Source organism: Electrona antarctica (assembly GCF_951216825.1).
Source record: "Electrona antarctica genome assembly, chromosome: 23".
NCBI lineage: Eukaryota > Metazoa > Chordata > Actinopteri > Myctophiformes > Myctophidae > Electrona > Electrona antarctica.
The window spans coordinates 15,857,033-15,874,603 of NC_136804.1; the positions used below are offsets into that span (position 1 = coordinate 15,857,033).

Below are 17,571 nucleotides of genomic sequence, written 5' to 3' on the forward strand. Positions count from 1 at the left end.
CATTTTTCTTTTCCAGTAATTTCATGAAGATATCAATGAAAAATCTAAGAAATTAGAACAGAAATGTTTAAGAAGTAGTGAAAATGGCCCGCAATGCGGTGCGACGCAAACCGTTGTGAGCTTGTAGATCTGCTATTTTCACTAATTCGGGTCCTGGGCAAACGTCTAATTTCCGTTTTTGGGTCTTGAGCTAAAACGTTTTGGGAACCAATGGTGTGGACGATCGGTCAAAGTACAGTTGTATCTGAAGTCCGTTTCTCTAAGACTGGATAAATCTTCCGAAAGTCACACCATTTTTGGCACAATGCAGTGGTTCCCAAAGTGGAGTCTGGGGATCCCCAGGGGTCCTTGATGGAGTTCCAGGGGGTCCCCACCTAAATGATAGTTTGGAACCAAATGGACCCTTATGAGTCTGTAACTCTGAGAGTGTACAAATGGAACCAAAAAGGTCCATTTGGTTCCATTTGTACACTGAGTTAAATTAACATTGATTTTACAATATAAATTGGGGGTCCCAGAGATAGAAATACCATTAAATGGGGGTCTGCAGACTAATGCATGTCAAACTGGGGGGTCCTTGAAATTAAATGGGTTGAGAATCACTGCTAGAGCCGTAAAACCTTCTCTTATGGGGGTCCATGGCATATCTCTTCAAATGGGGGTCCGCAGGCCAATTGGTGTCAATTTGGGGGTCCTTTCCTTGACATGAAAAAGTTTGGGAACCAGAACCACTGAGCTAATGAGTGAATGACGTATTGATGTGCTTCCAGGGAGGTGGTGGTCAAAGGCGACCTCCCCCACCCCTTCGCCCTGACCATGTACGAGGACACGCTGTTCTGGACGGACTGGAACACCCACTCCATCCACTCCTGCCGGAAGCAGACGGGCGAAGAGCGACGGAAGGTCCACTCCGACATCTTCTCCCCCATGGACATCCACGTATTCAGCGCCAAGCGACAGCCCTCATGTGAGTAGCGGGCAATTCACCCACCCCAAAAATACATCCTGCATTCATATTTAGAACCAATAACAGACCAATAACGGACCAAATAATTAACCCGAGGCCGATTCTAGTCATTCTACAAATGTGTTCTAAATCCTTCTAAAACCGTTTTCTGAAAGGCATATGTTTCTATATCATCAAACGTTTTCATGTTGAGGACAACCAAAATTATATGTATTTATTTATTTATTTAGATTCAGGGTTCCCCCCCTCCCCCCTTTTCATAGTTTTTCCTCGAGACCTGCATGAAAACAATAGACGAAGCGCGGTGGATTCGTTTTTAAGGCCACGCTTTGCAGTCAACTCACCTTTTTCCCCCATCCTTGCGTGATGGCCACACAAGACAATAGAACCCTTGTTCTGTTCTGTCCCTCATCATATCTATGCAAAGATCTTTTTTTCTGAGAGAGGGAGGGGTGTGCTGTGGTGTTGGGTGGGGGTCCACATTCGGTCACAACCTCCTCCTCCTCCCCCTGGTCTCCTCCCTATTAGCGCGATGCGCTCCCGCTCCGGGTGCTCTCTCCGCTCCGGGTGCTTCAGGTGGTGGGCAGACGCACATCCTCTGAGCAGATGTGAATAACAATGAGGGCCTTGTGGTGGGCTTCCTCGCCACTAGCCCGCGCTCTGCTGCGCTGGGCCGCACTGCACTGTCTGGCCTGCGTACCACTGCACTGCGGTCAAAATACATATCATTTTCGGGGTCCTTTAAAAAAATAAAATAATGGGGAAAACAGTTTGTATTTAGAAGGCGGCGGTAGTCACTCAGTGGTTGGACCAGAGTTGGCCCAGAGTTGGTGTCGAAGTGTCCTTGAGCAAGGCTCTGAGCCCCTAATTGCTCCTGATATGCAGCTTGGTCCTCTGTCATCAGTGTATGAATGTGTGTGTGTGAATGTAAAATCTATGTAAAGCCCTTTGGATAAAAGAGCTATATAAATGCACCATTTACCATTTAGAAGACATTTGTAGAATCAGCCGTGTGTGTGTGTGACCCAATGCGACCCCAATTAGCTGACTGCTTAGTGTGAATGAACAGTGTTCGTGACCCGACGACCCAAATCATCTGCAGGGGTCAATAGGTCGTACTCTAAACAGACAGAAATAGGCACAGAGAGACATGGGGACACACATAGCTATTTAAAGGAGCGATGTGCACCGCTCAAAAATGGGAGTACTCCTTCCACCATATAACATAACCATGCGTTTTCTCTGTCCCGGCAGTGAGCAGCCCGTGCTCTGTGGGGAACGGAGGATGCTCTCACCTGTGCCTGCTGTCCCCCGTGACGCCCTACTACCAGTGTGCCTGTCCCACCGGAGTCCAGCTGCTGGACGACAACAACACCTGCCGGGACGGTGAGCACCGGCCAGGGGTCACCAACATGTCCGTAAACGGAATTGTGTGTCCGTGGCAAGGACTTGGTCTTGTCCGTGGCACATTTTGGATTTTCTGTTTTATACACCATTATAACGTTGTTATTTTGATCATAAGACCCAATACTGAATGTCAAGTCTCCTCCAGGTTTTCTTCAGAATAAGTATGACAATTATTTATTATGACACTATGGCACATTAGGAGTCCACTTTTTGACCTGAGATCAGATTCTAAAAATGTCTTCTACATCCTGACAGTTTTCTGAAAAAGCTATGTTTCTATGTCAGTCGTTCTTCGATTTTTCAAAAATAGCAGACCTACAAGCTCGTAGCGCACCACTCGGTGGCGCGCTATGAGCTTGTAGATCTGCAATTTTTCAATAGCTAAAGCATAGCATAATGCTAACACCAAAAGGGGTTAACTCTGAGTGTGTTGCTGGTCCATTTGGTTCCATTTGAACTCTCAGAGTTACAGACATGTTATGGCCATTCAGGGTTATCTATTTATGCGTTTCTGGTAAATTATTGTCCGCTCATTTTGTATGTCTGTGGCAAAAATGGAATATAGATAATAATGTCCACCACAAGCCAACATGGTGATGACCCCTGATTATTACACATTTAAATTGACCATTAGTTGTCTTTACAAATAATTGTTCGATTATAACGACTTAATTGTGTTTTTGACGTTGAACATTGTACACCATATGAATGTACATTAGGACAGAGGTCTTTGAGGGGCTTTCATGTGACGCGCTCTAAAAGAAATCTGTGATTTTTGCGAACCGTTCCAGAACAATCTATGAAAATCTGGAATGATTTAGGAAGAAATGAACACAAATCTGCTCCTATAGGAAGTCTTTCACATGTTTGAGAAGAACCACAGCCCTAGACCCCCCCCCCCCCCCCCAATTCTCTCTTTATCTCTCTCTGTCTCTCTTTCTCTCTGTGAGGAGAGGGGGGGCTGACCAGCTGAAGGTGGTGCAGGCTGACCTGTGGTCTCCATGGCAACACCACTCCACTCGCTGGGATAGCTGTGTGAATTGAAGCCCCTGGCTCTCTCTCACTTGCGCGCGCGCAAACACACACACACACACACACACACACACACACACACACACACTCCCCATCTCTTATTTACATTTTTTGCTTGAGTTCCCCCAGTCAACAGAGCGAGGCTAGCAGCAGAGAGAGAGGGGTGGGGGGGTGATCACATGCTCCCCCTGCACACACAATGCCCCCATTCACCACGCTGTTTTTTTAACCATTTCAGCGCTTGGTCGGTGGATTCTCATTTCCCCCCCACCCCCACCCCCTTCTTAACTCACACAACATCCAGTGGTTTGGCCAGACGACTGGGGTCCAGCCCTCACCCCAAAAGCCCCCTGACATCAGGGTTACATCTGGCTATTGTTAGCTTCCCCACCCAGCCAGCCACATCTCCTACCCTTCCTGGTACCCCTGATATGACCTAACCCCCTCCTTGTCCTCCCCCGCCCACCCCACCGTCCGCACCAGTCAGACAATGCTATATGTTAGGGTCCTTTAAAGCTTTGCTAAAGAGTGGCAAATTAGTCGTTGGCTTTGTTGCACCCTCCACTGCACAGCCTCCCTGGTTAGTTCCAGTGTTCTGCTGCACAGCCTCCCTGGTTAGTTCCAGTGTTCTGCTGCACAGCCTCCCTGGTTAGTTCCAGTGTTCTGCTGCACAGCCTCCCTGGTTAGTGCCAGTGTTCTGCTGCACAGCCTCCCTGGTTAGTTCCAGTGTTCTGCTGCACAGCCTCCCTGGTTAGTTCCAGTGTTCTGCTGCACAGCCTCCCTGGTTAGTTCCAGTGTTCTGCTGCACAGCCTCCCGGGTTAGTTCCAGTGTTCTGCTGCACAGCCTCCCTGGTTAGTTCCAGTGTTCTGCTGCACAGCCTCCCTGGTTAGTTCCAGTGTTCTGCTGCACAGCCTCCCGGGTTAGTTCCAGTGTTCTGCTGCACAGCCTCCCGGGTTAGTTCCAGTGTTGCAGCGCTGCATAGCCTCCCTGGTTAGTTCCAGTGTTCTGCTGCACAGCCTCCCTGGTTAGTTCCAGTGTTCTGCTGCACAGCCTCCCTGGTTAGTTCCAGTGTTCTGCTGCACAGCCTCCCGGGTTAGTTCCAGTGGTGCAGCGCTGCGTAGCCTCCCTGGTTAGTTCCAGTGTTCTGCTGCACAGCCTCCCTGGTTAGTTCCAGTGTCCTGCTGCACAGCCTCCCGGGTTAGTTCCAGTGTCCTGCTGCACAGCCTCCCGGGTTAGTTCCAGTGTTCTGCTGCACAGCCTCCCTGGTTAGTTCCAGTGTTCTGCTGCACAGCCTCCCTGTTTAGTTCCAGTGTTCTGCTGCACAGCCTCCCGGGTTAGTTCCAGTGTCCTGCTGCACAGCCTCCCTGGTTAGTTCCAGTGTCCTGCTGCACAGCCTCCCTGGTTAGTTCCAGTGTTCTGCTGCACAGCCTCCCGGGTTAGTTCCAGTGTTCTGCTGCACAGCCTCCCGGGTTAGTTCCAGTGTTGCAGCGCTGCATAGCCTCCCTGGTTAGTTCCAGTGTTCTGCTGCACAGCCTCCCTGGTTAGTTCCAGTGTTCTGCTGCACAGCCTCCCTGGTTAGTTCCAGTGGTGCAGCGCTGCATAGCCTCCCTGGTTAGTTCCAGTGTTCTGCTGCACAGCCTCCCTGGTTAGTTCCAGTGTTCTGCTACACAGCCTCCCTGGTTAGTTCCAGTGTTCTGCTGCACAGCCTCCCTGGTTAGTTCAGTGTTCTGCTGCACAGCCTCCCTGGTTAGTTCAGTGTCCTGCTGCACAGCCTCCCTGGTTAGTTCAGTGTTCTGCTGCACAGCCTCCCTGGTTAGTTCCAGTGTCCTGCTGCACAGCCTCCCTGGTTAGTTCCAGTGTTCTGCTACACAGCCTCCCTGGTTAGTTCCAGTGTTCTGCTGCACAGCCTCCCTGGTTAGTTCCAGTGTCCTGCTACACAGCCTCCCTGGTTAGTTCCAGTGTTCTGCTGCACAGCCTCCCTGGTTAGTTCAGTGTTCTGCTGCACAGCCTCCCTGGTTAGTTCCAGTGTTCTGCTGCACAGCCTCCCTGGTTAGTTCAGTGTTCTGCTGCACAGCCTCCCTGGTTAGTTCAGTGTTCTGCTGCACAGCCTCCCTGGTTAGTTCCAGTGTCCTGCTGCACAGCCTCCCTGGTTAGTTCAGTGTTCTGCTGCACAGCCTCCCTGGTTAGTTCCAGTGTTCTGCTGCACAGCCTCCCTGGTTAGTTCCAGTGTTCTGCTGCACAGCCTCCCGGGTTAGTTCCAGTGTTGCAGCGCTGCACAGCCTCCCGGGTTAGTTCCAGTGTTGCAGGCAGACGACATGACGGGTTCAAGACTGTTTGATTTTAAAGTTCCATCCTCTCTCTCTCTCTCTCTCTCTCTCTCTCTCTCTCTCTCTCTCTCTCTCTCTCTCTCTCTCTCTCTGCCCATGGGCATAAGAGGGAGCTCATCGGACCTCCCTCCCCTCTCTCTTATCGTGGGGTAAAATGCTGCCACCAAATGTGGAATGCCAAAAGCCATTAACGATGTCTCTCTATTCCCTACCCAAACTCTGAATGAGTGGTTCTCAAACTTTTTCCCCCCAAAATTATTTTTACACATTATTTATACATTTTTTCTTCCTTTTTTTTCCCCTTCAAAAATAGCAGATCTGGAAGGTAGATAAAGTACCGTATTCAACCACTAAATCAATCAAACTACTCTCTCTGCATCCCCACCCCTCCAGGCGCCACCCAGATCCTGCTGCTGGCCCGGCGGACCGACCTGCGGCGCATCTCGCTGGACACGCCCGACTTCACGGATGTGGTCCTGCAGGCGGACGACATCCGCCACGCCATCGCCGTGGACTACGACCCCGTGGACGGACACGTCTACTGGACGGACGACGAGGTCAAGGCCATCCGCCGCTCGCGCCTGGACGGCAGCGAGGCACAGCTGGTGGTCACCTCGCAGGTAACGATATAGTAGTCGAGAGATCGATTTTACTTTCAAGAATCGTATAGCGTATAGCGTAAGTATAGCTAAATGTAAACATGTAAACATCATTGACTTTGTATCGTATCGTTTCGCAATGCAATTATTCTGTATTGAATCGTTTTGCAATACAAATCATTGATTGTATCAATACTAAGTACTTGTTGTATTTAGCAATTTTAAGAAGATAAAAGAAAGAGGGCTTTAATAACTTTTCCATTAAATATCGCTACATTACATCGCTACATTAAATATCGCTTACCGTACTGTGAATACACACATTTATCGATAGACCAAGGTCTATCGATAAATGTGTGTATTCTCTGTGTTCATGTCAAGGTATGGATTTGTCTGTGTTCAAATGTCTTTGCTAAATAGTTACTGTATCAATTTTAAATCATTGAATCATATCGTATCGCCATAATGAACCAATATCGTCCATGTATCGTGTCGTCAACCATGTATCATGATACGTATCGTATCGCTGTTAAAATGTGGTCGTTACACCCCTACTCGCAGGTCAACCACCCGGACGGCATCGCCGTGGACTGGATTGCCCGCAACCTGTACTGGACGGACACGGGCACGGACCGCATCGAGGTGACACGCCTCAACGGCACCATGCGCAAGATCCTCATCTCCGAGGATCTGGACGAGCCCCGCGCCATCGTCCTGGACCCTGTCGCAGGGTAACACTGCTAGTTTCTTCTGTGTGTGTGCGTGCGTGTGTCCATCATCCATCTTCAACCGTTTATCCGTAGTCGTGTCGCAGGGGCAACAGCTCCACCAGAGAGCTCCAGACTTCCCTCTCCAGAGCAACATTAGTAACTTCATCCTGGGGGATCCCTAGGCGTTCCCAACAGATATTGGAGATATATACGTGTGCGTGCACCCATGTTTGGCTCACGGACCAATTTTTATGGGTTGCGAGTAGGGTTGGAATTCGGAACCGGGTCCGTTTCAGACCCAGTTCCGACATTGTGGATCCGGAGCCGGTTCCATAGGCACATCGTGTTTGAGTGCAAGACTCACTTAGAAAATAAAAACTACTAACTTCTACAGAGATTTTCATTAGGCGAATTGTACAACTGTTGTTAATGGTGTTAATTTAGAATGCCAATGACTCGTCTTTCTGTCTGAATCATGTTAACTATAGAGTCATGAATTAAATAAAAATCAATTTGTTTGCACTTATCTTTACAACTGATAAGCAACTCAACTCCTTTTGATTTGGCTCTAAATGAATCATGCGACTGTTGAGAGCCCAGCCTTTAGGTGCCTCCATAGATTGATTACTTTATAAACAGTTTTTTATAACCCAAGAAAGCACTATGGCTTGTTTCCATTAGGGTAACTGGGGTATTAGATTAATCTGAACATTAAAGACACAAGATTTGTCACCACAACAATATCATTATTGCAATGTGTACTGTATATTTAATATACAGTACAAATTGCAATATTCAATACAAATTGCAACAATGATATTGTTGTGGTGGCTAGCTGGTGGTGGTGGTGGTGAAGTTTAAATAATAGTGCCACCTCATAATTGTAAAGTGCAATTACAATAATTGAATTTGTGTTTATTATGTACTTGGTTAGGTTAGTTATAATATAAGCATAATGTATGTCAGAAGAAAAGGGGAAAAATATAATATTAGGAACCGTTAAGGGAACCGTTAAGGGAACCGTTAGGAACCGGAACCATTAAGAGGGATCCGGTAAGGATCCGGAACCGTTAAAATCCTAACGAATCCCAACCCTAGTTGCGAGTAAATGTCTTCCTAGTAATCACCCTGTCATGACTCAGCTGTAGGAGCTAACGGGGCATCCCAGCTTTGAGCAGTGGATGCACGGTGACATCATCTTTGTCACACACACACACACACACACACACACACACACATGCACGCTCTGGGCTGGTGGCGCTGCCCTCTTCTTGGCACCAGTGGTGTTCGCGGCCGTGTGGCCCGGCGACCAACTCCTCACTGGATGACTCACGAAAAGTGACAGCTGTTCACCAAGTCTCCTCACATTCTCATAATGCTCTCTCTCTCTCTCTCTCTCTCTCTCTCTCTCTCTCTCTCTCTCTCTCATATATTGATGATGTTTGGCGGAAACCTTGTATGTCCAAAACGGTTACTTAACAGGAAATCTGGGACGCGGGAAAGAACCTGTCTTCCACATTTCTATGGCTGTGTATCTCAGGCCAAAAAGAAGAGCAAAGACATGCACATCCCCAACCTAAAGACATGCACATCCCCAACCCAAAGACATGCACATCCCCAACCCAAAGAAGAGCAAAGACATGCACATCCCCAACCCAAAGACATGCACATCCCCAACCCAAAGACATGCACATCCCCAACCCAAAGACATGCACATCCCCAACCCAAAGAAGAGCAAAGACATGCACATCCCCAACCCAAAGACATGCACATCCCCAACCCAAAGACATGCACATCCCCAACCCAAAGACATGCACATCCCCAACCCAAAGACATGCACATCCCCAACCCAAAGACATGCACATCCCCAACCCAAAGACATGCACATCCCCAACCCAAAGACATGCACATCCCCAACCCAAAGACATGCACATCCCCAACCCAAAGAAGAGCAAAGACATGCACATCCCCAACCCAAACTTGGGCAGGTGCTGAGCGACTAACCGTATACAGAATAAATACAAATACAACCCACTGTTGATTACTAGTGGGTTGTATAAAGATGTGTTCCTCTGTCTTCACCTTTAGTCTGAGGAAGAGCCTTGTGCTTGAAACGGTCAGCGATAGTTTTCCTAATGGGTGTCTTTGTCTTTTCTCTCGCCGATCTCACCACCACCAGGTACATGTACTGGACCGACTGGGGCGAGGTGCCCAAGATCGAGCGCGCTGACCTGGACGGCACGGAGCGCCTGGTCATGGTCAACACGTCCCTGGGCTGGCCCAACGGGCTGGCGCTGGACTACGACGAACACAAGATGTACTGGGGAGACGCCAAGACCGACAAGATTGAGGTTGGTGCTGGTGGTGAATGCCATGGTTCTCTTTCTTTCCTCCGTAGGCTGTTTTGAGGTACCGGGAAGAGAGAGAGTCCCACCATTTTCTGTTTCCATTGGGTTTTTTGTGTGCCTGAGCACGTGCAGGCCACAGCAGGCTTTTTCGAGGATGGCTGACTTAAGTAGAACTTGGAACTTTTACCTAGTAGGACTTACGTGACTAATGATCAATAATTATAGTCCCGATACCACCCGATATTTATGATTCTGAAGTAATTTCTAACTTTCAAATATATTTTGAATAAACATTAAGCTTTTGAACGCAGGAATGTAGGCCCCCGAAATAGGCAGGCCGGGGCTCATGTGGTCCTGTAAAAAAAGATCACACCCATGTGAAATGAGGGGCGCTCTTGATGTCATTGTACATCAATTTATGTCATTTGACATTGCTACATAAGGTACATAAGGTGGTCCCTTATTGGTCAAGCAGAATGCCTGTTGCCTGTGATTGGTTAGCTGATTTGCTCGTTTACATATGAGGTAAATCTTCCCTTCAATGTCAATGGCGTTTAATGTTTAATTTACGTCATATTTAGCGGAATTCTGACGTCATTTCTCCGTTCATTGTCAATGGCAAATATTTAGACGGGCGGGGACAAGATTTTGCGGACATTTGACCGGAATTCCCCTTTCATTCTCAATGGCAAATCTTGAGACGTGTGGGGAGGAAAGCGGTTTATAGAAGAGGCTAGCGCCCCTTAAAATAAGAAATGGGAGTGGTTCCTCCAGCGCTGATGGCTGAACAGTTTGATACCCGTTACCTCTCAGCCTGTTCAAAGCCACAGTCGTGCTGAGCGTCTGCCTGTCTCTCACTGGGACGCTTAAGTGTACAACAAGACCCCCCACAGTGGGCCCGAGGGCAGGGGGTGGGGTTAGTTCACCCAACACATCCTGTATCTCCTGTCACTTTGGAAAAAAGAGAAAGAAAGGTGACCTCGCTACAGACGTCCGGAATGTCACAGACGGCCTCTCCTCTCCTCCTCTCCTCTCCTCTCCTCTCCTCTCCTCTCCTCTCCTCTCCTCTCCTCTCCTCTCCTCTCGCAATACGCTCTTCTTTTCGTGCGAGTGTGTGTGCCAAGGCTCTGTGCTTGGCACAGAAAAAGAAAAGAAACGCTTGGCGTTGAAACCGGCGGAGGGGTGGGGGGGGTGATGGGGGGCGGTGGGGGGGATGTGGACGAAGCAGAGCCAGTCATGCTGGTAATCCTGACGGATAATGGAGGCTGACTCCACATGGGGTCTGGAGTGAGGCAGCCTTTTATCGGGCCGTCTGCAGCAGGCGGACCCCCTGCCGCGCATGGCGGGCGCACAGCTTTTTTAGCTGTTCTTCAGACGGACAGCGATGGTGGTGGTGGCACTCGCCATCGAGGCTCTGCATGGCAGTCATCAACCAACAGACCCTCCGTGGTCGCAGCCAAGGCAGACAATCCCTCCCCCCCCCCATGCCACGCTCTGCCCCGCCCCTCAGAGACCTCCTGTGGCACAAGAACCAAACACTGACTCTGACCACAATTCCTTTAAAAAGGCCCTTTCAAATGCACTCCTTACAAACACCAAATTAGGATGTCCTTTTTTCAGTGGTTATTTTATCGTGATATAAACCTGTGTCTTTTTAATGCCCCCCCCCCCCCCCCACCCCCTCCTCTGACACTGCGAGGAGCCGTGGAGTGCGAAGCATCAGAACTGTGCTTTATTTTGACATGGAGAATCTGAGCTTTTTTTGCGGAACTGGTGAATAGAAGACAGACTTGCCAGGAATGAATCCCAGATCTCGATCTCGCACAGTAGGTGTCGATTTCTGTCAAGAATACCCCCCCCCCCCCCCACCCCCCTTTTACTCCCTCATTAGCGTCGATAATTTGCCAATCCAAACAGCTTGCGTCCTCCTGTGCGGCAGGCAGCAGCGTGTCAGTCATGTGCACTTTGTGCAGGGGGGGTGGGGGGGCCCCGGCCCGGTTGTCGCCCCTCCCTCAACGGGCGGCGAGGCACCACTTCCTCCGCACTCGCTGCGCTGCTTGCCACATCAAAGCCCCCACCCCGCTTCTCTGAAGAAAAAAATAACAGCGATCGTTAAATGTCGGCACTTTAAGGGGTGTTGACAGGTCAGCCCAGGACGAACTTAGAGCCCTGCGTTGACCGGGGGGGGGATACGGTACAGATATAACATGCGGGGAGGGTTGAAACATCTAACTCCCTGTCCACGGGCCTCTTCACTTTCACTACAGTTCACTACTAAAAGTTGTATTTATTCATGGAATTCCTTTGCTTTGATGAATTTATTTAGAAAGATGTCTGTTTGTCTGTCTCTTTATTTATTTATTATTTCTTTTTCAAATTGAAAACTGTAGGAAATAAAACCCATCGTGACCCGACCCGAAAAATGAGTCCCCCGACCCAATGTTTGGGACCCACTGCTATAGAAGGTATGAAGATGTACTCGGTAGCCTGGTGGGTCGGTCGGAGTGGGGGTACCGTAGGAGTGGGCAGGAGGGGTACGGTGGCCTTGGTGGGGGTAGGTTGGGGGAGGGGAGGCGAGGCGCAGAGGGCAGGCTGGGTTTTGTTCGCTTGGGTTTTTCGAGCAGAACTGGGTTTTTGCGGCGGGAGCCCACATCTGGTTCCGATTGTGGCCTCCACTCTGCACTGCGGTCTGCTCTGTTTAGAATAGACCCAGAATGTGAAAGCCACACCGCACTGCGGTCACTACTCCCAACCCCGAGCAGACCTTATGGCTGAGGCCATCTCACTGAGGATGGAAACTTCATTTTATATTTATATATATACTCTGGTGTGTGTGTGTGTGTGTGTGTGTGTGTGTGTGTGTGTGTGTGTGTGTGTGTGTGTGTGTGTGTGTGTGTGTGTGTGTGTGTGTGTGTGTGTGTGTGTGTGTGTGTGTGTGTGTGTGTGTGTGTGTGTGTGTGTGTGTGTGTGTGTGTGTGTGTGTGTGTGTGTGTGTGTGTGTGGTATTACTATATTTGTGAGGGCCAACTGTCCCCCCCCCCACAAGTATCTAGTATAATTTGAGAAATAGTCATTGTGAGGAGTCTGATGACCATTGTCCTGGTCTTCACACGATACATTGTTGTTGTCTTATTATCTTACATATTTATCCGGACTTAAGGCTTACAGTTATTAAAAGATTCAGGTTAGGATTAGACATTTAGGGGTTGTGGTCAGAGAGCTATGCCTGATTGCGTTATGAGCTTGTAGATCGGCAATCTTTCGGCTATTTTCAATGCCGTCCTAAAATGTTGATGTCCTCACAAGTATAGTAATAGAAGCGTGCGTGCGTGCGGAGATAGCATTGCTCCAGTGTGTTGATCATGGAATGGACTCAATAGCAGTTATACAGATGCTTGTTCATGACATTTTCCAATAAAAATAATGAAATGTATTCAGTTCTTGTCATTTCCTTTATGTATTTGAGTTTCCCACGTACTGTAGGTTGTCACAGTAACACACAATTTCAGAAAAATATAGAAAATGACTTTTTAACTATTTCTGAAAAATATCAAACGTTTTTTTTTTAACACAAATCTTCTCTTCCGGGGGTCCCTGGCACAAAACTCTTTGAGATGTGGATCCCATCCCCAGCCAGATCAGTTTGGCGGTCCTTGACGTGAACAAGTTTGAGCATGTAGGGCAGTCACCGTCATGATATTTATTTACTGAATCATTAATTCTTACAAATAATTGCGATCAACAATTTTGTTGTGTTTTTTGCCATTGGACAATGGAACATATGAATACAAATTACATTTGTAAGCAAAACTCGCACAGCCTGAGGGCAGATATGACAAATATCTTGACATGACATACTAGTAATAGTATTTAGGTGATTTTTCACCTTCAATTTGCTTTTTAAATAGCGGAAATAGCCGATCATGATGCAACACACTTTGACCTTTTTTCCATTGTGGTCCTATCTATTCAATTCATCAATGGAGCATAACATATGAATACATGTCGTCAACAAATACACATAATTATACGTATTTACAGAGGAGATAAAGGAAAACAACGGCAGCATTGTTAATGACAATGCTGCGTTAATGACGCTCATCAGAGTGCAATTAATATGACTGCTTATAGTTTCCTGATGGACGCTTTTCAGGCCAGTTTTGAAAGAAACCTTCACATCCTTTAATGGATGATCTCAGGGCATTCTGCATTATGGTGACAGAATAGTAGAATGGGAATGTTAGTGCTAAATTTGGGGAGGTACCAGATCGGTGGGTGCTCCCTCCAGTGTTGTGGGCCTGGGTGTCGCTCACTTTGTGGAAGTAGTTAGACAGGTATGAAAAAAATAATTTGCGTCAACTAAGGAGGTCTGGACTCATAGTCATACTGTGGCGGGGGCCGGGGGTCATGATTGCGTGGTGGCCTGCCACAGAATAATGGCAAAACACTGGACGATTTAGCTTCAAGTTCATTTGGGAGTGAATTTGGTGGAGGTCTTCAAAATAAAAGACCACTGTATCCGGCTGCAGATAAGTTGCAGCGCCGGAGTTAATGCTGGCGAGCAATGAGTTAATACCAATCCCATTTGTATTTGCTTAACCCTGTCTTCTACCTTGAGCCATCCCAAACTAGCAAAGTGTGTTGGAATTGGAATTGGGTGGGTTCATGGGCTTTAGGCCGAGTAGTTGTAGTCAGTCATATCAGTTTGATTTGGGACGTCTGAAGCCTAGGTTTTTTTTGTGACATTGAGGTGTTGGAGAGTGACCCCCGCTGCCCTACAACACGGCGGGACATTCAGTAAGACGTCAAGAACTTTTGCTCGGTGGTGGAGAGAGAGAGAGAGAGAGAGGAAATGTGGCGGCCATATGTGCCGATGTCGGTTCGCTCCGGCTGCTGCTTCTAATTAGCGCCACTGAGAATGTTGCTGCCAGGTTGCTGGGGCTCTGGGCGTGTGCACGTGCGCGCTCACTCGCTCACGCACGTCCACGGCGGTCGCAAGACAACAATGTGGAAACTCAATCAGAGTTATAGTTAACAACTCGGTGGTTCCCAAAACCTTTTGCTCCAGACCCAGTAGAGAAATGATGATGTCTCGCCCAATATATCACAAATCTTCATTTTCAGATCAAACATTTTCAGATGGCGTGTCCATGCGGCCAGATACATTCATTAATGTGGGGGTCCTTGACATGAAAATGGTTTGAGAAACACTGCTCTAGACTTGTTAAAGTGGACACAAGTTGGCTTCTATAGATTTTATTCCCCGTCTATACCAAGTCTCTTGACGCCCACAATAGCTCACGTTGTGAGCTTGTAGATAGGATATTTCTGGCTAATGCCCCTCCTCCCCAACCCTAGAATATGGATGGGATTGTAAGTGGTTAAAAAACTAGGGTTCCCCAGTCTGTCCGTCCGTCCAACACCCTGGGAACAGGCTGTTAGCAAGGATTTGTGGTTTGGTGTTGGAATGGGGCTCTGGGTTTGGCCTTGGTGCCGTTGGGGAAACAATGGAGAGCTTTGCTAACAGAGCCGACACTGTTTACAGTGCAGTCCTCAGGTGGCTCTTTTACGGGACGTAGAGGAAAAAAAACAAGACCATAATTGCAGTGCTGGACACTATCGTCTCGTCTGATTTGTGACATTTTAGCCTCGCATCGAAGGTTTTGCGACCGCAGCGAGGGTCCACATAAAACCCCATATGATGATCCACGTTTAGCCGTGCCCTCCCTCCGTCTGCTGTGGGATATGAGATGGTTATTTTTAGCATTAGTAGTGTGATGTGTCAGAATTGAAGCGGCTACTATTTTCAGAAACACCAGGTTAACTCATTTTGACCTGAGATCAGATTCTAAAAATGGAAAAGCTATGTTTCTGTCAGTCGTTCTTCGATTTTTCAAAAATAGCAGACCTACAAGCTCGTAGCGCGCCACTCGGTGGCGTGCTATGAGCTTGTAGATCTGCTATTTTTCAATAGCTAAAGCATAACATAATGCTAACACCAAAAGGGGTTCCCGCCCAAAATGGGTTAAAGCTTTTCTTTTGGTAATGTTGTCTTTGATTTCTTTTTGAGAAGCACTTGTTGTTGTCCATCAGGGCATCTTACACGATTCACAACATGAACTGACAGGTTGTCTCTGTCGGGTGAAAACCTCATACAGTACATCCACTCACTGTCACTTTGCAGGATTCAAATTCAAAAGTAGCAAAAGTGGCAGATCTGCGAGCTCAAAACGATCGACAAGCTCAGCTTGTCGTTCAGCTATTTTCAAATGTATATAGGGCTGAAGTGATTAGTGTTGTTGTTTTGTAATAATAATCAACGAAAAATTAACTAGTAACAAATATAAATGTAGCGGAGTGAAAGTACATTTGCCTCTGAGATGTAGTGGAGTAGGAGTAAATGTATTGGAAACTTCAAAATTCAAATGGGAACAAGCAGTGGAGGGTGTTGTTTTTTACTTTCTTTTTTTTTGCCGATGTGTTCCCAGATTGTTCTTGTACTGTACAAACAAACATGGTTCGGTGTGTGTATCAACCAGGTGATGAACATGGTTCTGTGTGTGTATCAACCAGGTGATGAACATGGTTCTGTGTGTGTGTATCAACCAGGTGATGAACATGGTTCTGTGTGTGTGTATCAACCAGGTGATAAACATGGTTCTGTGTGTGTGTGCGTGTGCGTGTGTCGTCCAGGTGATGCATATGAACGGGACGGGCCGCAGGGTGCTGGTGGAGGACAAGCTGCCGCACATCTTCGGCTTCACGCTGCTGGGAGACTTCATCTACTGGACGGACTGGCAGCGGCGCAGCATCGAGCGCGTCCACAAGCACACGGCCGACAGGGAGGTCATCATCGACCAGCTGCCCGACCTGATGGGCCTCAAGGCCGCCTACGTCCACCGGGTCAGCGGTAAGCACAGCGAGCGCACGCCGCTATGTTAGAGACACTTTAATGTTTAATCTAAATCAATTCCATCCATTCCTCTACCGTATACACACACACACACACACACACACACACACACCCCCCCCCCCCCCCCCCCCCCCCCCCCTCTGGATTGTAATGGTAGGAGGGAGTGGCCGGCTGTCAGTGGCTCCTGTAGACAGAGAGACTGGGAAATGAGGATAATGGTACATTAATATTTCAACACTCTACCTCGGCTCATGCAGGCTGTGCTCGCGCGCGCGCACACACACACACACACACACACACACACACACACACACACACACACACACGTGCACGCACACGTCTCTCCTGCCTCTGAGCTGCCGATCACAAGCAGTGGTGGAAAGTAACTTTTACTCAAAGTACACAATATTATGCCATTGCTGAAAATAGTTTAAATGTGTACCTTAGTGGGCTTTGGAATAGCTGAGCTGGCGTTACATATTAGACAAATGCAATTTTGAATGGGAAATTTAGGGGGAGAAATGGAATAGTTCGGATTGTTTTGGATGTAATTTGTAATGCTATACTACAGACAGCAACACTCTTGAAAACAAAATATTGCATTGTGTGTTTGAGCTGACAGGCCCTTTTGATGTCAATCAATCAAGTCACCTTAATTCAAGTGGCAGATGTCAAAATATTTTTTTTAATTAAATATTCTTTAGAGGTCATGTGATCTGCCTTTGTGATCTACTGGTAGACCACGATCTACCTTTTGGGCACACCTGATTTACATGAACCCAACAGAGCCTTTATGGTGGTTTCTTTAAATTAAAAAGTTTGAGAACAACTGGTATTATAATTGTCCACTTTTTATGGTTGCACTGGGGTGTTCTGCTATGAAAATATGAACACCCCCCCCCCCCCACACCCCGAAGCAAATATGAGTTAAAAACATTCGCTGTGAAAGAATATATATTCAAAGATTTGCGCCACATTTTCACAATTTTCAAAAGATTCACTATTTCAAAAATAGCAGATCTACAAGCTCATAGCTTGCTATTTTTCCAACAGCTAAAGTTTAAAAATAATGGTTAAGGGGCAAGCTCATAGTGCGGCACTGAGTGCCGCACTATGAGCTTGTAGTTCTGCTATTTTTTTAAAATCGTGAAAATGTGGAGCAAATCTTTGAATATATATTCTTTCAGAGCGAACGTTTTTAACTCAAATCTTTGCGTCTGGGGGAGTCCCTGGAAAAAACATTTTCTAATGGGGGTCGGGCGGCCGG

The 17,571-nt window shown here is 47.6% G+C and overlaps 1 protein-coding gene across 1 annotated transcript in view; it reads left to right on the forward strand.

The window, feature by feature from the left end:
* The window catches only part of lrp6 (low density lipoprotein receptor-related protein 6), a 97,898-nt gene that overhangs the window by 37,217 nt on the left and 43,110 nt on the right, over nt 1-17,571 (forward strand). Inside the window, exons 4-9 of the mRNA XM_079493999.1 lie at nt 771-967; nt 2,222-2,353; nt 6,128-6,354; nt 6,895-7,064; nt 9,223-9,394; nt 16,085-16,301. Coding sequence (XP_079350125.1) covers nt 771-967; nt 2,222-2,353; nt 6,128-6,354; nt 6,895-7,064; nt 9,223-9,394; nt 16,085-16,301 — 1,115 coding nt within the window. The remainder of the gene's footprint in view (nt 1-770; nt 968-2,221; nt 2,354-6,127; nt 6,355-6,894; nt 7,065-9,222; nt 9,395-16,084; nt 16,302-17,571) is intronic.